Below are 21,244 nucleotides of genomic sequence, written 5' to 3'. Positions count from 1 at the left end.
AATAATGGAACACTAGGCATAATGAGTTTAAATAGGGAATGGAACAAAGGATTCTAGAAATATTAAAGGAGCATGGCTTACTGAAAGCTCCCACTTTAGACAGAAGAGGACACTCTTTTGGAGAGAACATGGATTAAACAAGAGTAATTCTCAGGTATTATTGACCTAGAAACAAAATAATAAATATCATATAGGTATTAATCAGTTCTAACTTTAACTTGCTGAGAAGAGTGGGAACTTGCCTTGAGATGTCAGTTGTAAGACTGGATTTATAAAAGTTGTTGAAAACTGGGGTATACTATTTCCAATTTGTGGAATTGACGAGCTCTCAACTAGGAATGGGAGAGGCCCAACAAATGTTTCCTGTGAACATGAGGAAGCACAGTCGGCTTAAGCATTTTATGTAGCTAGTGCCCTGTCAGCATTTCCCCAGTCACTTGATTAACACTTCTTTTCCGGCTTCTTAGCTCAGTTTTGTGTTTTTGGGTCTCTTAATTAGATCCTCACATATGCTACTTCTCTCAGTCCCCGCCTTTCCTCCTCCTTTGCTTTCTCAGGCATTATGGAGTTCCTGTTGTATGCCAGGCATGGTGCTAAACACTTTTGATGCATGTCCCTATCTATAGTTTAGTTAGAAAGACAAACAGATAAATTCGAATTTGTTTCAAATGTTCTAATAGGATGTGAATTCATTATAATAGGAGGGCTGAGGAATTTGCTTGAATCAGTCAGAGAATAGTTTGCTATAGAGGTGACACTTGAGTCTTGATGCATAAACAGGTGTTTGTCAGGGAAGGAAGGGAGAGAGGTTGATCAGGGTGATCAAGGTGGAGGGCACACAGTAAATAAGTTAAGTATTACTACACAGGCAGCTGTGGGAGATAAGGGTGTGAAAGAATTTGCGTTTTATCTCTGTGTCCTGAACACCCAGCTAATGCTTAGTATTTATTGACAAAGAAGTTCAAAGGTTAGTTAGTGAGTTCCCTTTCTTACTGTAAAGGAGTTAAACAATAATCACCCTACCTCTGTTCCTCAGTCAAGGTCGCTCAGTCCTCCCCATATCAGATGAACTGCAGTTAAGTATAATGTGAGCTCAGTATGGAAGGACTGTAACAAACACAGGTTTAGAATGAGGCAGGCCTAGGGTCTAATCCCAGCTCTCTGTTACTGCCATTCATATGATCTTATGCAAAATGTTGACACTCTTTGAATCTCTGTGACCTCATCTACAGAGTAAGACTGCTAACATTTCAGTCTTTAGGATATACTAGTCACTAAGAATAGATGTAGGCATGATGTGGTTGGGCTTGTGTCCCCACCCAAATCTCATGTTGAATTGTAATCCCCACATGTCAGGGGTGGGACCTGGCAGGAGGTGACTGGATCATAGGGGAGGATTTCCCCCTTGCTGTTCTGGTGATAGTGAGTTATCACAAGATCTGATGGTTTAAAAATGTGGCACTTTCCCCTTTGTGCTCTCTTTTTCTCTCCTGCCACTTTGTGAAGAAAGTGCTCGCTTCTCCTTTGCCTTATGCCAAGATTGTAAGTTTCCTGAGGCCTCTCCAGCCATGTGGAACTGTGAGTCAATTAAATCTCTTTTCTTTATAAATTACTCAGTCTCAAGTAGTTCTTCATAGTAGTGTGAAACCGGACTAATACAAGATATTTACCAAGTTTACTTCAACTTGTGCTCAAATTGAATGAGCCAATTGTTGGAGATACAGTGGGAACATGACAGACTGACTTCTTACCCTGGTGGAGCCTATACAACAAACAAGTAAGTATTCTTTTATCTCTGTATCCCCTGGGCCCGGGTCAGCAAACTTATTCTGAAAAGGGCCAAATAGTGAATATTTCCAGGTCATTTAACCTCTGTCAGAATTGCCTAACTGCAGTTGTAGGAAGAAAGCAGCTATACGCAGTGTGCCAACGAATGGGAATGGCTGTATTCCACCAGTAAGACTTTACATATAATAAAGCTAGTTGTGGGATTTGGCCCACAGAACCTAGCTGCTAGACTCTAAGTAAGTTTCCTGAGGGCAAAGACTGTTGTTTATTCTTATATCTCTGTTACCTAGTGGTGTCTGATATGTGGCAGGTACTTACATTGTTTGCATTGATTTGAATTCATTACACATAGATAAGTACAAACTAATAGGAGATTCAGTTATTTCAGGTCCTCTGAGAAGAGTAGCAGATGCCAACAGGGAACTAGATGTTCAAGAGATTAAATGCCAGGGGTTGGGATGGGGCACCAGGAAAGGATAGATGGGGAAGGGAACAGGAGGCGATGGAGTGAGCCTGCAGGCTGTAATGAAGGCCTGAACTTAAGGAAAGCAGAGGGGAAAGAACTGGGTAGGAAGAGCCCAAGACCACATGGCGCAGTTCTGAAAAAGTTCCCCAGGCTGATGGGGAGTTCCTAAGCAAAGGTTGCTGTTAGAGGAGTCTTAGGTCTTCTGGAAGGATTATCTTGGCTCATTGTCTTGCTGTGCTCCTTGGTGGGCTGGACGCAGCCTGGAGAAATGTGAAAGGTGTGGTAGAGCAGCTGGGGAGCTGTTAGCTTCTTGGAGGGAGATGTGAGCTGTGCACTTCTGTGGCCAGCATAGTCCATTTCTTATGCTTCACAGATCTACTTGCCTACACATGTTGGTGCTTTCTTCCTGAGTTGAAACCTAGAAGATGGAAATTACTAGGAAGACTATAGCCCCTATTGTTGCAGTTGGTCTCATGGCTGCAGCTGATACTCATTCTCTCCCTCCTTGACTCTTCATCCTCAGTCCCTTACTGTCAGTCATCACCTTGGCAGGACTTGGGTGCTTTACCTGGTAGTGTGACCCAAAATTTCATTCCAGAAGATCTGGACCCTTTGTAATCATTCACTTTTTGAGCTGATGTTTCTGTACAAACCCATACCCAGTTACAAGAGGTTGTACTATTGTAAGTGGTTGGGACAAGGAAGTACCATGCAGATGTCCTGGGTGCCACATGTATTTCTCCCTGACCCTATGGTGTAAATGCAACTTTCTTGCCTGCTGATCAGGATCCATGACCTCTGCCAAGATAGTGATTCCTCTTCTCACCTGCGGCTCCCTGGCCACAAGGAGTCCAGAGTACCCTTACTATGTCCGCTGGCAAGAATATTTCCCTTTGGGAGACAAGACTGCTAATTGCAGAGCCCAGAGTTGTGAGATGGGAAGCACAGGGAGGGATGGTAAGTAGGGTCACTCCTGCTTCCATCCTCAGGTTCCTAGTACATGTATTCTTCCTAGGGGGATACAATGCCATATAGATTCCTCTGACTTAATTCATATACCATTCCATTCTATATGTGTAGCTTGTCTCCAGTGAAATCAGGTAATATGAGTCATCCAACTTTGTTCTTTTCAAAATTGTTTGGGTTATTCTAGTTCTTTTTTATATGCATTTTAGAATCAACGTGTTTATTCCTGTAAAAATTCTTGCTGCGAGTGAAATCTTGTGGAATAAGTAATCACTTTGGGGAAAGTTAGCAGCTTAACAAAATTGAGTCTTCCAAATCATTAACACAGTACTTTTCTCTCTATATTTAGGTGCTTAATCTCTAAGCATTTTTTTTGTAGCTTTGAGTATATGGATTATGAACATATTTTGTTATATTTATACCTAAGTAGTTCATGCTGTTTGGTGCAATAATCACCCCACCTATTTATGGGGTTGTGCTATTGTAAGTGGTTGTAGTTTTTCTTGTAAATCTTGTAGATTTCTTTTATTTATTTATTTATTTATTTATTTTGAGACGAAGTTTCGCTCTTGTTACCCAGGCTGGAGTGCAATGGCACGATCTCGGCTTACTGCAACCTCCGCCTCCTGGGTTCAGGCAATTCTCCTGCCTCAGCCTCCTGAGTAGCTGGGATTACAGGAATGCGCCACCATGCCCAGCTAATTTTTTGTATTTTTAGTAGAGACGGGGTTTCACCATGTTAACCAGGATGGTCTCGATCTCTTGACCTCATGATCCAACCGCCTCGGCCTCTCAAAGTGCTGGGATTACAGGCGTGAGCCACCACGCCCGGCCCTCTTTTTTATTTTTTAAGTCATAGGTATTTTACAGATTTTTTTTTTCTGTTACAAATTGAATTTATTTTCTAAATAACTATTGTTAATCTAAGGTAGAAGTGTCTTTCAGATAAGCTCACATCTCTCCTTAAAAATGCTCACTTGATCCTTCACTTACAGTGGAATCTTTATTCATGTGGAATAAGAAAAGATTTCTGAGTTTGGATTTTAAAGCCTTCCTTAGTTTGGTTTCCAGCTCCATCTCCCATTCTCCTTGCCTCAAACATTTTATGTTCCTGACACACTTTTGGAAAGTATTGTTAAAGTAATCATTAGCAGTTTTTCAGCATTTATATACCACTAATGGGCTAAAAAAAATATCTTGAATGGGTTTACAGAGCATAGCAAAACCCTACAAGTTGCTATGGTTTTGCATAACTCATGGATTTCTGGGAAATAGTAGTCTCAGAAAGACCAGCCCATATAATAATCAATATCTGGCTGTGTTTTTTTTGTATTGTTGTTTGTTCTTTGTTTTGTGGTACAAAGTATGTAAGTTACTAAGGCAAGGAGGCAGGCTGGTCAAAACTGTTGATGTTGCAGATTTCTGTTGATGCTTCCACAATATACTGTTTAACCCTTAAAAAGGCTTTAAATCATTGAGAGATCTGTCATTTATCAGTCAAGTTTATTAAGATTTATAATTGTGTTTCTTTGTGGTTTAATTGCCTTAGAATAATTTTATTGATTTATTAGGTAATAAATCCTATTCTTTTTTCAAGTAAATTCACCAAAGGATAGTTCTGGTATGGATTATTTTAAATTGCTTTTCTCCAGCCAATATTTGTCAGTGGTGGTGGCATTAGGATACCTGGATTGTTTGGTCGGATGATTGGCTGTGGCCAGTAACTTTTCTGGCCTTAATTTCTTCAGTGTACAAATGTGCAGTTTGTTCTAGATGATTTCTAAGGGACTTTATAATTCTGAAATCCATGATCACGTTAGGATTAAATTTACAGTTTTAAAAGCAAAATGGAATATAGCCCACTAGAGGGAGCTCTGCTCTTTTTAAATGTTCTCAATTTTATTGAGAAACACATCTTTCATACAAGAGTATATGCTAATTTTTATTTCAGTAGCAGAAAATATTTGATATTGACTTAAACTTTTGCCAATTTGATGTGTGTGAAATTCTGTTTCATGATGTTATTTTGAATTTCCTTGATTATTGATGAGGTTGAGTATATTTTTATGTTTATTCACCATTCCTGATTCCACATCTGGAAATGTCTGGTTCATATGTTTTGCCTTTTTCCACAGAACTTTTTTCTTATAGATTTATTATAGTTTAAAAAAGCATATTCTGGGCCAGGCGCAGTGGCTCGCACCTGTAATCCCAGCACTTTGAGAGACTGAGACAGGCAGATTACCTGAGGATCAGGAGTTTGAGACAAGCCTGGCCAACATAGTGAAACCCCGTCTCTACTAGAAATACAAAAATTAGCCTGATGTGGTGGCATGCGCCTGTAGTCCTAGCTACTGGGGAGGCTGAGGCAGGATAATTGCTTGAACCTGGGAGGCAGATGTTGCAGTGAGCCAAGATTGTGCCACTGCACTTCAGCCTGGGCGACGGAGTAAGACTCCATCTTAAACATATATATATATATTCTATATATATTCTGGATATTAACCCTTTATCAGTTATATGGGTTACAAAGATCTTTTGCTTTTTCACTTTATTTATGGTGACTTGATGAACAGAAAAGTTCTTAATTTTAATGTAGTTGAATCTATCAGTCTTTTTCTTTATGTTGTATGGTTTTAGTATCTTTCTTAAAAGGAGTCCCTTCATTACTCAAAGTCAGAGAGATATATTTTCTTTGACCTTAGAATAAGAGATTATTGTGCCTTACATTTAACGGTTTTGCCCATGATTTTTTATTCATGGTGTGAGTTAGGAATTGTTTTGATTCTGTATTGCTGAGAAACAATGTACCCCAAACTTTAATGGCTTAAAGTAACCATTTTATTTTGCTCCTGGGTTTTGTGGGAAGCATTTAGAAAGAGCTCACCTGATAGTTTTTTTCTTCCAACAAAGGTGGCATCAGTTGAGCTAGAAAATTTACTTCTAAGGTGGCTTCTTTTTCTGCTCACAAATGTGATGTCTTTGTGCTTCTTGGCCCCTCTTTTTATATGAGGCTTCATCCTATAGGTCATTTCCATGTGGGTTGTACTTCTTGTAGCATGATGGTCTTAGGGTAGTCAGTGCCACCTCTGGGCTGCAGGCCAACCAACACAAAACCAGTGCATTAAACAAAACTGCAACCAAGAACCCTCACAGAGTCCACTTCACTCCCCTGCTACCTTCACCTGAGCACATGCTGGTATCCACGGCTAAGGGAACTGAAGACAGATCACATCACAGAAGTCTTTGCAGACACTTCCCAGTACCAGTCCAGAGCCCACTATGCACAGATTGGCCACACACAGAAGAGAAATAACAGTCACTGCAATTTGGCTCTCAGGAAGCCCATCCTTAGGGGAAAGGGGAGAGCACCACATCAAGGGATTACCCCATGGGACAAAACAATCAATCTGAACAAAGCCCTTGATCCCCAGATCTTCCCTTTGACATAATCTACCCAAATGAAAAGGAAGCAGAAAAAAATTCTGGTAATATAACAAAACAGTGTTCTTTAACACTCTCAGAAGATTACAGTAGCTCACCAGCAATGGATCCAAACCAAGAAGAAATCTCTGAAATGCCAGAAGAAGCATTGAGAAGGTTGATTATTAAGCTTCTCATGTAGGCACCAGAGAAAGGTGAAATCTAACTTAAAGAAAAAAAAATAATACAGGATATGGGTGGAATAATCTCCAGAGAACCAGATAACATAAATAAAAAACAATTACAACTTCTGGAAATAAAGGAAAAACTTAGAGAAATGCAAAATGCACTGGAAAGTCTCAGTGATAGAGTCAAACAAGTAGAAGAAAGAACTTCAGAGCTTGAAGACAAAGCTTTTGAATTATCCCAATCCAACAAAGACAAAGAAAAAAGAATTTAAAAAATGAACAAAGCCTCGAAGAAGTTTGAGATTATGCTAAATGACCAAACCTAAGAATAACTGCTGTTCCTGAGGAAGAAGAGAAATCTAAAAGTTTGGAAAACATATTTGAAAGAATAAATGAGGAAAATTCCCTGGCCTTGCTAGACATCTAGACATCCAAATACAAGAAGCTCAAAGAATACCTGGGAAATTCATCACAAAAAGATCGTCACCTAGACACATAGTCATCAGATTATCTAAAGTCAAGATGAAGGAAGGAATCTTAAGAACTGTGAGGCAAAAGCCCCAGGTAACTTATAAAGGAAAACCTATTGGATTAACAGGAGATTTCTTAGCAGAAATCCTGCAAGCTAGAAGGGATTGGGGTTCTATCTTTAGCCTCGTTAAACAAAACAATTATCTGCCAAGAATTTTGTATCCAGCCAAACTAAGCTTCATAAGTGAAGCAAAGATAGTCTTTTTAAGACAAATGCTGAGAGAATTTGCTGCTACCAAGCTACCGTAAGAACTGCTAAAAGGAACTCTAACTCCTGAAACAAATGCGTGTAACACACCAAAATAGAACCTCTTTAAAGCATGAATCTCACAGGACCTATAACACAATGAAAAAAAAAAAAGTGCTCACTTCGGCAGCACATATACTAAAATTGGAACGATACAGAGAAGATTAGCATGGCCCCTGTGCAAGGATGACATGCAAATTCGTGAAGTGTTCCATATTTTTAGCAATCAGGCAAGAAAAAGAAATAAAGGGTATTCAATTAGGAAAGGAGGAAGTCAAATTGTCTCTCTTTGCAGACGACATGATTGTATATCTAGAAGACCCCATCGTCTCAGCCCAAAATCTCCTGAAACTGATAAGCAACTTCTGCAAAGTCTCAGGATACAAAATCAATGTGCAAAAATCACAAGCATTCCTATACACCAATAACAGACTTAAAGAGAACCAAATCAAGAATGAACTGCCATTCACAATTGCTACAACGAGAATAAAATACCTAGGAATACAACTAACAAGGAACGTAAAGGACCTCTTCAAGGAGAACTACAAACTGCTGCTCAACGAAATAAGAGAGGACACAAACAGATGGAGAAACATTCCATGTTCATGGTTAGGAAGAATCAATATCATGAAAATGGCTATACTGCCCAAAGTAATTTACAGATTCAATGCCATCCCCATCAAGCTACCAATGACCTTCTTCACAGAACTGGAAAAAACCACCTTAAATTTCATATGGAACCAAAAGAGAGCCCGCATAGCCAAGTCAATTCTAAGCAAAAAGAACAAAGCGGGAGGCATCACACTACTGGACATCAAACTATAATACAAGGCTACAGTAATCAAAACAGCATGGTACTGGTACCAAAACAGAGATATAGACCAATGGAACAGAACAGAGGCCTTGGAGGCAATGCAACATATCTACAACCATCCGATCTTTAACAAACCTGACAAAAACAAGCAATGGGGAAAGGATTCCCTGTTTAATAAGTGGTGTTGGGAAAACTGGCTAGCCATATGCAGAAAGCAGAAACTGGACCCCTTCCTGACACCTTACACTAAAATTAACTCCAGATGGATTAAAGACTTAAAACATAAGACCTAACACCATAAAAACCATAGAAGAAAACCTAGGCAAAACCATTCAGGACATAGGCGTAGGCAAGGACTTCATGACCAAAACACCAAAAGCATTGGCAACAAAAGCCAAAATTGACAAATGGGACCTAATCAAACTCCACAGCTTCTGCACGGCAAAAGAAACAGTCATTAGAGTGAATTGGCAACCAACAGAATGGGAAAAAATTTTTGCAGCTTACCCATCTGACAAAGGGCTGATACCCAGAATTTACAACGAACTAAAACAGTTTTACAAGAAAACAAACAAGCCCATTCAAAAATGGGCGAGGGATATGAAGAGATACTTTACAAAAGAAGACATACATGAGGCCAACAAACATATGAAAAAATGCTCATCATCACTGGTCATTAGAGAAATGCAAATCAAAACTACATTGAGATACCATCTCACGCCAGTTAGAATGGCAATCATTAAAAAATCTGGAGACAACAGATGCTGGAGAGGATGTGGAGAAATAGGAACACTTTTACACTGTTGGTGGGAGTGTAAATTAGTTCAACCATTGTGGAAGACAGTGTGGCGATTCCTCAAGGACCTAGAAATAGAAATTCCATTTGACCCAGCAATCCCATTACTGGGTATATATCCAAAGGATTATAAATCGTTCTACTATAAGGACACATGCACTTGAATGTTCATAGCAGCACAATTTACAATAGCAAAGACCTGGAACCAACCCAAATGCCCATCGATGATAGAGTAGACAAGGAAAATGTGGCACATATACACCATAGAATATTATGCAGCCAGCAAAAACGATGAGTTCGCGTGCTTTGTAGGGACATGGATGCACCTGGAAACCATCATTCTCAGCAAACTGACACAAGAACACAAAATCAAACACCGCATGTTCTCACTCATAGGTGAGTGTTGAACAACGAGAACACATGGACACAGGGAGGGGAGCACTATACACTGGGGTCTGTTGGGGGGAAATAGGGGAGGGACAGCGGGGGGTGGGGAGTTGGGGAGAGATAGCATGGGGAGAAATACCACATATAGGTGAAGGGGAGGAAGGCAGCAAATCACACTGCCACATATGCACCTATGCCACAATCTTGCATGTTCTTCACATGTACCCCAAAACCTAAAATGCAAAAAAAAAAAAAAAAAAAAAACCACACACAACAAGGTATTCAGGCAACAATTAGCACAATGAATAGATTATTACCTTACTTCTCAATACTAAAATTGAACATAAACGGCCTGAATGCTCCACTTAAAAGATACAGAAAGTGGCAGAATGGATAAAAATTCACCAACCAAGTATCTGCTATCTTCAAGAGACTCACCTAACACATAAGGACTCACATAAACTAAAGGCAAAGGGGTGGAGAAAGGTATTCCATACAAAAGGATACCAAAAGCAAGCAGGAGTACCTGTTTTTATATCAGACAAAACAGACTTTAAAGCAACAATAGTTAAAAAAGACAAAGAGGGACATTATATAATGATAAAAGGACTGGTCCAACAGAAAAATATCACATTCCTAAATATATATATTATACATATATGTACCTAATACTGGAACTTTCAAATTTATAAAACTATTACTACTAGACCTAAGAAATGAGATAGACAGCAACACAGTGTCAACCAATAGTAGGTGACACGGTTTGGCTTGGTGTTCCCACCTAAATCTCATCTAGAGTTGACATCCCTACAATCCCCATGTGTCAAGGGAGGAACCAGGTGGGAGGTGATTGGATCCTGAGGGCAGTTTTCCTCATGCTGTTTTCGCAATAGTGAGTTCTCACGAGATCTGATGGTTTTATAAGGCAGTTTTCCCTGCTCTTGCTTGCTTTTTCTCTCCTGCCACCTTGTGAAGAAGAACTTGTTTGCTTCCCCTTCTGCCCTGATTGCAAGTTTCCTGAGACCTCTCCAGCAATGCAGAACTATGAGTCAATGAAATCTCTTTTCTTTATAAATTACCTGGTCTCTGGCAGTTTTTATAGCACTGTGAAAACAGACTAATACAGTGGGGGACTTTAGTACTCAACTGGCAGCACTAAACAAATCATCAAGACAGAAAGTCAGCAAAGAAACAATGAACTTAAACTATACTCTAGGACAAATGGACTTAACAGATATTTATAGAACTTTCTACCTAATAAGTGCACAATATACATTCTATTCATCAGCACATGGAACATTCTCCAAGATAGACCATATGATAGGCCACAAAGCAAGTCTCAATTAAGCAAATGGAAATTATATCAAGTACTGTCTTAGACCACAGGGGAATAAAATTGGAAATCAACTCCAAAAGGAACCCTCAAAGCCATGCAAAGACATGGAAATTAAATAATCTGCTTCTGGATGATTGTTGGGTCAGTAACGAAATCAAGATGGAAATTAAATTCTTTGAACTGAGCTATGATAGTGACACAACCTATCAAAACTTCTGGAATACCGCAAAAGCAGTACTAAGAGGAAAGTTCATAGCATTGAATGCCTACATAAAAACATCTGAAAGAGCACAAATAGACAACCTAAGGTGACACCTCAAGAACAAGCCCAAGCCTAGCATATGAAAAGAAATAACAAAGATCAGAGCAGAACTAAATGAAATTGAAACAAAAAAATACGAATGATAAAGGAAACAAAAAGCTGGTCCTTTGAAAAGATAAACAAAATCAATAGACCATTAGTGAGATTAACCAAGAAAAGAGAGAGGATCCACATAAGCTCAATTAGCAACAAAAGGGAAGATATTACAGCTGATGCCACAGAAATACGAAAGATCATTCAAGGCTACTAGAAACACCTTAATGTGCACAACCTAGAAACCTAGAGGAGGAGTATAAATTTCTGTTTTAATTCAAGAGACCAAACCAGGAAGAAATAGAAACTCTGAACAGACCGATAACAAGCAGTGAGATTGAAATGGTAAGAAAAAAATCGCCAGCAACAAGTCCAGGACCAGGTGGATTCACAGCTGAATTCTATCAGACATTCAAAGAAGAATTGGTACCAATCCTATTGACACTATTTCAAAATACATGGAAAGAGGAAATCTTCCTTAAATCATTCTTGTAAATCTGTTTTAGTTCTTCGTAGATTTTGGATATAAGTCCTTTGTCAGGTGGGTAGATTGCAAAAATTTTTTCCCATTCTGTTGGTTGCCAGTTCACTCTAATGATTGTTTCTTTTGCTGTGCAGAAGCTCTAGAGTTTAATTAGGTCCCGTTTGTCTATTTTGGCTTTTGTTACTAATGCTTTTGGTGTTTTAGTCATGAAGTCCTTGCCTATGCCTATGTCCTGGATGGTTTTGTCTAGGTTTTCTTCTAGGGTTTTTATGGTATTAGATCTTATGTTTAAGTCTTTAATCCAACTGGAGTTAATTTTAGTGTAAGGTGTCAAGTAGGGGTCCAGTTTCTGCTTTCTGCACATGGCTAGCGAGTTTTCTCAACACCATTTATTAAACAGGGAATCCTTTCCCCATTGACAAGCAAGTTTGTTAATGTGTGCAGTGCACATCTTGTGGGATAAAAGTAACTAGAAGCAGTGACTTAGAGTCCTGGCTTATATAAGGTCTTCAACAAAGAGCAATAAATTTTAGAGAAGCATCAGGACACATGAAAGCAGATTAAGGCTTCCAAAGTAGGGAAGGTGTGGGAAGGTAAATTTATGGGGAAACTAATAAAGTCTGCTCAGATGCCTCTGGTGCAGTCTCTAAGCTGATAAAGGTTGTAAAGGAGAATTTACATACTGTTTTGAGGCAGTAAAGAGGGAAAGATAGAAAGACCTTTTTGTCTTTGTATTAAGAATTGTCCTGCTTTTAAGAAAGCAGAGGAAAGACAGAGTACTTTTCTGTATTTGCTTCAAATGGTCTTTAGCTCCAAATAATTATGTCAAAGAGGAGTATTTTGAGGTGACACACTCTGTTTCCTTCAATACTCTTGTTTGTGATTCTCAAACTTCCCTTGAACATTATAGACATTTTAAAATTCTTTATTTTTACATTTGCTTTGAGATAACGTATTTAGTTATTTGGATAATTTTTTTTCTATGGATAACATGGACAAGATTTTTAAGCTGTTATTTTGGCTTAAGTAAATAAAAAGTCAGAATAAAAGTCAACAACCTATTGCCTTTTATATCAACATTAAAAACTAGAATTCTTACTTTTACAGTACAATGTAATGCATTGTATCCTTTTCTGACAAACCTACAGAAAAAGATGATCTGTAAAAAATATGTATTCAATTACCTTTCTGTTCTTTATCAGGTATGGTGTAGAGCATTTAAAAAAATTAAAATTTATGCAGACTTTTAGGTATTAATCCAAGGAATGATGCTGTTGATATACAGGAAGGCTAGAAACAGCAGAGAGTATAGAAGTGCAGAATAAGGACTCTGCCACTTTCTAGCTCCTTCCAGGATGGGTTTCTAGACTGAAGCTCCAATCTCAGTGTGAAGTGCTATTCAATGGAAAAAAAGATTAATCTTTATTAGAAATAGTAATAAAAGTGAATATTAGGCCAAATGATTTTGGTGTTAATATATTTCTTCCTTAGCAAGTATTACTGAGGATTTCTCTATAAATAATTTCTACATACAGCTTACCATGTATAAATTTTGGCTGGAGTTAGGAGGCAGTAAGGATTTTAGCTGAGTGAAAGAAATGGCTTAGCCTAGCATATCATTAAGAACATCTTTGATCATGGACATCACATGAAAAGAGAACAGGGTTTGTTTATTTATTTAAAAATTTATCACATATTCAGTTCCTGTTTTTCTCCATACATGTTATTTGATGGGCATAATGAATGAATATTATAAAGAAAGCCATGTTATTGTTGGGTACAATTAACCACGTGTAATAATTTGATTAAGTATGAGCTCATTTATTATCTGAATTTGTAACTGTTGTATAAATTTTCAGGGACACAAAAGTGGAGACCATCATTAAAATATCTGTGTCTCCCACTGACTGCAGTAATAGAGAATTTCTTCTTGGGTTTTAGATTTCCTCCTTCTTCACCCCTGAAGCCATATCCAAAGAAGCCCCTATACCAAAAGGATGTTATTAAATTTCCAGAATGGAATGATCCCCCACCAGGCACTTCACAAGAGAACATCCCAGTGAGGCCAGTTGTGATGGTAAGTGCCATGACTGAAAGACCCGAGGGACTGGCAGCAGGGAGATTCATACGTGTACTCCTAGGCTTTGTCTGTCTTTTTGTGGTCCTTTATGAACAATAGTTTGAAGGTAGTTTAAAACAAAATTATACCTGCGAACAGCTGAGAGACCAGTAACAAAGAAAGACTGGCTCTTGCAGTTTTTCACTCTTGCATGTAAATTGTTATTGTACTGTATTGTTTAGGGCAGCAGTCCCCAACCTTTTTGGCACCAGGGATGGGTTTCGTGGAAGACAGTTTTTCCACGGACCAGGGCTGGTGGGATGGGGTGGGAGTGGTTTCGGGATGATTCAAGTGCATTACATTTATTGTGTATTTTATTACTATTATGGTTACATTGTAACATATAATGAGATTATTATACAACTCACCATAATGTAGAATCAGTGGGAGCCCTGAGCTTGTTTTCCTGCAACTAAATGGTCCCATCTGGGGATGATGAGAGACAGTGACAGATCATCAGGCATTAGATTCTCATAAGGAGCCCACAACTTAGATTCCCTACATGCACAGTTCACAAAAGGGTTCACACTCCTATGAGAATCTAAAGCTGCAGCTGATCTGACAGGAGGTGGAACTCAGGCATTATGTAAACAACAGAGAATAGCTGTAAATACAGATGAAGCTTCACTCACTTGCCAGATGCTCACCTCCTGCTTTGCGGTCTAGTTCCTTATAAGCTATGGACCGATACCATCCGTGGACTGTGGGTTGGGGACCCTTGGTTCAGGGAATAACGACAAGAAAAAAAGTCTACATGTTCAGTAGAGATGCACCCATCCATTTTTTCCCCCTGAATTTTTTATTTTTATATATTTTTTAAATATTGTACTTTAGGTTCTGGGGTACATGTGCAGATCATGTAGGATTGTTGCAGAGGTACACACATGGCAATGTGGTTTGCTACCTCCATCCCCCTGTCACCCACATTTGGCATTTCTCCCTGTGTTATCCCTCCCCAAGCTACCCACACCCCTGCTGTCCCTCCCTTGACCCCCGACAACAGACCCCAGTGTGTGATGCTCCCCTCCCTGTGTCCATGTGTTCTCATTGTTCAACACCTACCTATGAGTAAGAACATGCGGGTTTGATTTTCTGTTCGTGGGTCAGTTTGCTGAGAATGATGGTTTCCAGATTCATCCATGTGCCTACAAAGGACACAAATTCATCATTTTCTATGGCTGCATAGTATTCCATGGTGTGTATGTGCCACATTTTCCTTGTCCAGTCTATTGTCGGTGGGCATTTGGGTTGGTTCCAGGTCTTTGCTATTGTAAACAGTGCTGCTATGAATATATGTGTGCATGTGTCTTTATAATAGAATGATTTATAATCCTTTGGATATATATCTGGTAATGGGATTGCTGGGTCAAATGAAATTTCTATTTCTGGGTCCTTGAGGAATCGCCACACTCTCTTCCACAATGGTTGAACTAATTTACACTCCCACCAACAGTGTAAAAGTGTTCCTATTTCTTCACATCCTCTCCAGCATCTGTTGTCTCCAGATTTTTTAATGATTGCCATTCTAACTGGCATAAGGTGGTATCTCAATGTGGTTTTGATTTGCATTTCTCTAATGACCAGTGATGATGAGCATTTTTTTCATATGTTTCTTGGCCCCATATGTCTTCTTTTGAAAAGTGTCTGTTCATATCCTTCACCCACTATTGGATTTATTTATTTTTTTCTTATAAATCTGTTTTAGTTCTTTGTAGATTCTTGATATTAGCCCTTTGTCAGATGGGTAGATTGCAAAAATATTTTCCCATTCTGTTGGTTGCCAGTTCACTCTAATAATTGTTTCTTTGGCTGTACAGAAGGTATAGAGTTTAATTAAGTCCCATTTGTCAATTTTGGCTTTTGTTGCCAATGCTTTTGGTGTTTTAGTCATGAAGTCCTTGCCTATGCATATGTCCTGAATGGTTTTGCCTAGGTTTTCTTCTAGGATTTTTATGGTGTTAGGGCTTCTGTTTAAGTCTTTAATCCATCTGGAGTTAATGTTATTGTAACGTGTCAGGAAGGGGTCCAGTTTCTGCTTTCTGCACACTGCTAGCCAGTCTTCCCAATACCATTTATTAAACAGGGGATCTTTTCCCCATTGCTTGTTTTCGTTGGGTTTGTCAAAGAACAGGTGGTTGTAGATGTGTGGCGTTGCCTCCAGGGCCTCTGTTCTGTTCCATTGGTCTGTATCTCTGTTTTGGTACCAGTACCATGCTGTTTTGATTACTGTAGCCTTGTAGTATAGTTTGAAATCAGGTAGCATGATGCCTCTGGCTTTGTTCTTTTTGCTTAGCATTGTCTTGGCTATGCGGGCTCTCTTTTGGTTCCATATGAAGTCTAAGGTGGTTTTTTCCAGTTCTGCAAAGAAGGTCATTGGAAGCTTAATGTGGATAGCGTTGAATCTATAAATTACTTTGGGCAGTATGGCCATTTTCACAATATTGATTCTTCCTAACCATGAGCATGGAATGTTTTTCCATCTGTTTGTGTCCTCTCTTATTTCCTTGAGCAGTGGTTTGTAGTTCTCCTTGAAGAGGTCCTTTACATCCTTTGTTAGTTGTATTCTAGATATTTTATTCTCTTTGTAGCAATTGTGAATGGGAGTTTGCTCATGATTTGGCTCTTTGTTAGTCTGTTATTGGTGTATAGAAATGCTTATGATTTCTGCATATTGATTTTGTATCATGAGACTTTGCTGAAGTTGCTTATCAGTTTAAGGAAATTTTGGGCTGAGATGATAGGGTCTTCTAAATATACAATCATGTCATCTGCAAATAGAGACAATTTGACTTCCTCTTTTCCTAATTGAATACCCTTCTTTTTTTTTTTTTTCTAATTTCTCTGGTTAGAACTTCCTATGCTATATTGAATTTGAGTGGTGAGAGAGGGCATCCTTGTCTAGTGCTGGATTTCAAAGGGAATGTTTCCAGGTTTTGCCCATTCAGTATGATATTGGCTGTAGGTTTGTCATAAATAGCTTTTATTGTTTTGAGATATGTTCCTTTGATACCTAGTTTATTGAGAGTTTTTAGCATAAAGGGCTGTTGAATTTTTGTTGAAGGCCTTCTCTGCATCTATTGAGATAATCATGTGGTTTTTGTCTTTGGTTCTGTTTATGTGGTGGATTACGTTTATAGACTTGTGTCTGTTGAACCAGCCTTGCATCCCTGGAATGAAGCCTACTTGTTCGTGATGGCTAAGCTTTTTGATGTGCTGTTGCAATTGATTTGCCAGTATTTTATTGAAGATTTTTGCATCTATGTTCATCATGGATATTGACCTGAAGTTTTCTTTTTTTGTTGAGTCTCTGCCTGGTTTTGGTGTCAGGATGATGTTGGTTTCATAAAATGATTTGGGAAGGATTCCCTCTTTTTGGATTATTTGGAAGAGTTTCAGAAGGAATGGTACCAGCTCCTCTTTGTACATCTAGTAGAATTCAGCTGTGAACCTATCTGGACCTGGACTTTTTTTGGTTGGTAGGCTAATTGCTGCCTCAACTTCAGACTTTGTTTTTCGTGTATTCAAGGTTTCAACTTCTTCCTGGTTTAGGCTTGGGAGGGTGCAAGTGTCCAGGAATTTATCCATTTCTTCCAGGTTTACTGGTTTATGTGCATAGAGTTGTTTGTAGTTATCTCTGATTGTAGTTTGTGTTTCTGTGTTATCAGTGGTGATATCCCCTTTATCATTTTTTATTGCATCTATTTGATGCTTCTCCCTTTTCTTTTTTTTTTAATCTGGCCCCTGGAAGATTTTCAGTCTGTGGTTGGTTGAATCCACAGTTGCAGAACCCACAGATATAAAGGTAAAGGGTCAATTGCGTATGGCAGCTGTTTTTGTATGTTCAGACTGAGCAGATTTCTGTCAAAATTCCCTTGTAATTCCTTTTCTCATATGTTCTATAATTTATTACCCTTCTTCTTTGTCTCTGCCTCCTAAACTTTGTTATTATTGCCAGTTGAGGGTAAGAAGGTTAGGGCATGGAATATTGTAGAATAGCTCCTGACCAAATATATGAACAAAGGTAGATTATTCTAGTTTTGGAAAACAGAAGCTCATTGTAGAATTGACTGCCTCTTTTTTTTCACATTTTTTCCTTAAAAAATATCCCCAGTAGAAGACTACCAAGATTGAGATAATGCTTAAAAAACAAACAAACAAAAAAACAACAAAACAACCTTCTCTTCTTTTTGCCATCTTCAGCTGTCCTTGTGGAGCCTCTTGCAGATGACTAAGATTTGGGGGCTGCTTTTGAACATTACACTTACTTGATATTTTCTGACAAAAAAAGACAATTTTCAAAAGTAATACTTTTTAATTTTATTTTCAACAATCACTCAATCTGTATAGTGTGTGAATTTACATATGTATTCCTTAATTTTGAATTAATAAAATTTAATTTCACTGCTATTTCGCTGATTAGTTGAAATGTCCACAGGAACAATTAGCTAGTTAATGCCATACTTATTGCCATAGCGCTTTTATAATTCATGAATATTCATTTATAATGTGACCTAGTCTTAAGAATCATTCTTTACTTCTCTGAGATCTATGCAAAGAAAGTTAATTTATATTTCTAATTATTATTTTAAATCAAATTACAAGTAACCAAATCAAAGACATTTCTCGTAAAATCACACCACTTTATATTGAAATATTTATTCTCTCTCTTTCTACCCTTTTTACCTTCCCTCCCTCTTGCATCCCCCCTCCGTTAGAATTCTGAGATGTGGTACAAGCGTCACAGTATTGCTATTGGAGAGGTACCAGCTTGTCGTCTTGTTCACCGCAGACAGCTAACGGAGGCCAATGTGGAAGAGATATGGAAGTCTATGACGTTGTCATAGTATGTACATTTGATATTGATAAATTTTAGAGATATTGTTTCCTATTTTGCTACTTCCTCACTCTCTGCATACTTTATTTTCTGAAATTATGTATAAAAATCTCAACTTTGCAGTATTTGCAGTTGTGCTTAGCAAACATAATTTACTGAATTCTGGAGATTATCTCTTTCTATTTATTTAATAGTTAAATAAGGAGTTTAAAAGTTCTTATGCTTTCTAGTAACACTAACATCTTAAGTGTAATAAAACACAAAATAGAAAATGTGGTCTCTTGGGTATTGATGTACTATATGTATAAAGTTAACAGTCATACAGCAAAATTTTGTTTCTCATGAAGATATACTAATAGTAGTTTCTTAGTGGATAAGTTAGTTTTTGTATTGTAGTATTTTTACTTACAAAATTACTTTCTTGTCATTTGGTGTGTTACTAAGTCTGTGAAGCAAAATGTTAGTAGCAAAAGGATATTTTTTTACATTTGTTTTATTTTACTATTTCTACCCTTTTTGTCCCACAAAGATTGGATGAAATTCATGAAAATAAAGCATTCTAAAGATGGATCTTTTGTAGTACCAGTTTTTTGAGTAAATGTAATCTTAATTAACATAATTACTTATCTTTTAGTTTACAGAAAATTCTTGGCCTGGATTCCTTAGAAGAAGTTTTAGACATCAAACTTGTCAATTCGAAGTTCATCATCCATAATGTATATAGTGTTAGCAAGCAGGGAGTTGTTATTCTTGATGACAAGTCAAGTAAGTGCATAAGTATCATTTTGTTTCTTATTGGCATAATATATTGGCTGCATAGGTCCGTCAGCTCGTATTTGACCTTTCCCTAAACCCTGAATAAGTTTGTTCCTTCATTATATATATTCTTTCTAATACCTTTTAACACATTGTTTGGATTAAGGGAATGTCATAGAATGAATATATAGGAATGAAAGCCTCAGCAAAATCCATCTGGAAGCTAGTGCATTGTTAGCCACCTTGGGCATTAAGTGGTTCCGGGAAAAATCCCTGAAAAGTGAGTACATTCAAGATATAACTAAGAGCTTGAGTCAGTTTTCAGGTGGGTCCTAGGGTCTGATTGCACATAGAGTTCTCACTTATGTTTTTGTTTTGTTGTCTCTGTGTTAGATTCTCTGGAATAGTCTTGGTTCTTTTTAATAAGATAGTTTTTTAAATGTTGATGTTGCTTTAATTTTTTATATTTCCTACCCTAGGCCAGTTTACAAATCAGAGAAAAAAAAAAAAAAAAAACCCAGGAAAAAAAAAGAACCATATAACAGCTACTTAACCTGGTTTTTGATTTGTAAAAATGTGGTTAGGGCATCTATAGTGGGTCACAGTCCCCACACTAATTTTAAATCTTCCTGTGGATTTAAGGATTAGACCAGATTTGGATGGGCTCATTGATTTGTTCTTCCTTTAGTGCAAACCCTTGATGCTGGGAATTGGCTTGAACTTGATGACCTTTGGATGTGGGAAGATGGCATAATACTTTTTGGATTTTTAAAAATATGATTAAATTTAGGACTAGAGGCTCTTGGGAAGCAGAGAGAATGTAGCAGAATAGCCTGAGCAGTGGTGAGAGGGGAAGAGGTTTTTCTAGGCCACGTTTCCTGACAGGAGCAGAACCTATCTTCAAACCTGAAACACTTCTCCTTTTATAGTCCCTGTATGAGGAATGGAGAACAATGAAAGACAAATAAGTTTGTGGTGACTTTATGAATTGTTAGGTTAATATCAACATATAAAATTAAGTTCCATAGAATCAGAGGGAGAGTGTAGCCTTTGAAATACATCTAAAATTCTTCCACATTCTCTGAGTGCAGCAAATTAATACTTCTAGTTATCAGTTAGGTGACCAATCATCTTTCATTTTATTAAGTAAGATCTTAAGAAAGAAGAGAACATTTAACAAGACTCTGGTTCATTAGAGCTGACACTATTCAACAAGTATCTTTGCAGTTTTAGAGAAGTAGAGAAGATGAAGTGGAAGCCTGAGTGCTGGCCCACCTCATCAGATGTCTGTGGCAGGGACTGGAGGGAAGAGATTCTGTACCAAATGGTTTAGCTGGGATTTTTTTTGTAGCAATGTTAGGTATCTATTATTTAAAGATTGTCCTAATTCTAATAACCTAACATTAATATGTCATTTGAATTTTCTTGGCCTAAAGCATTCTGTAAATGGAAACATGTAAAATAATACTTATACTGGACCTACAGAATTACCCTTTTTAGGAGGCTGGTGGTAGTTGATGAACTTGTTTCACAAATGTGTTTGATGACTAATATTTTTTCTTTCTGTAATTCTTAAAATAATTGGTTTGTCTTTTGGTTTGTTTGGAGGAAACTATACATTTTTTTCTTTTTTACTATAGCTTTAAAAGGTGCATTGTGTTCTTAGAGAAATTTGTGGGCATGATTTATGTAAGTGCATGTTGTAACACTGCTGCCAAGGAAAGATTTTCATCTTTTAAATGTCCTAATTACAT

At 37.8% G+C, this 21,244-nt stretch overlaps 1 protein-coding gene and 1 non-coding gene across 3 annotated transcripts in view; both read left to right on the top strand.

Moving 5' to 3' along the window:
• Nucleotides 1-21,244, top strand: part of DEPDC1B (DEP domain containing 1B) — a 131,720-nt gene that overhangs the window by 55,503 nt on the left and 54,973 nt on the right. For both annotated transcript variants that reach the window (XM_064376000.1, XM_064375999.1), the window contains exons 3-5: nucleotides 13,723-13,858; nucleotides 18,616-18,743; nucleotides 19,369-19,499. In XM_064376000.1, coding sequence (XP_064232070.1) covers nucleotides 13,723-13,858; nucleotides 18,616-18,743; nucleotides 19,369-19,499 — 395 coding nt within the window. The remainder of the gene's footprint in view (nucleotides 1-13,722; nucleotides 13,859-18,615; nucleotides 18,744-19,368; nucleotides 19,500-21,244) is intronic.
• LOC135274925 (U6 spliceosomal RNA) lies at nucleotides 7,724-7,830 on the top strand. Its single transcript, XR_010342669.1, has one exon. It is a non-coding gene; the product is annotated as a U6 spliceosomal RNA (small nuclear RNA).

Source organism: Aotus nancymaae, unplaced genomic scaffold (assembly GCF_030222135.1).
Source record: "Aotus nancymaae isolate 86718 unplaced genomic scaffold, 86718_ANA_hifiasm-v0.15.2.pri h1tg000014l, whole genome shotgun sequence".
NCBI lineage: Eukaryota > Metazoa > Chordata > Mammalia > Primates > Aotidae > Aotus > Aotus nancymaae.
Note: the sequence above shows the minus strand (reverse complement) of the source record. Positions and strands in the feature narration are given on the sequence as shown.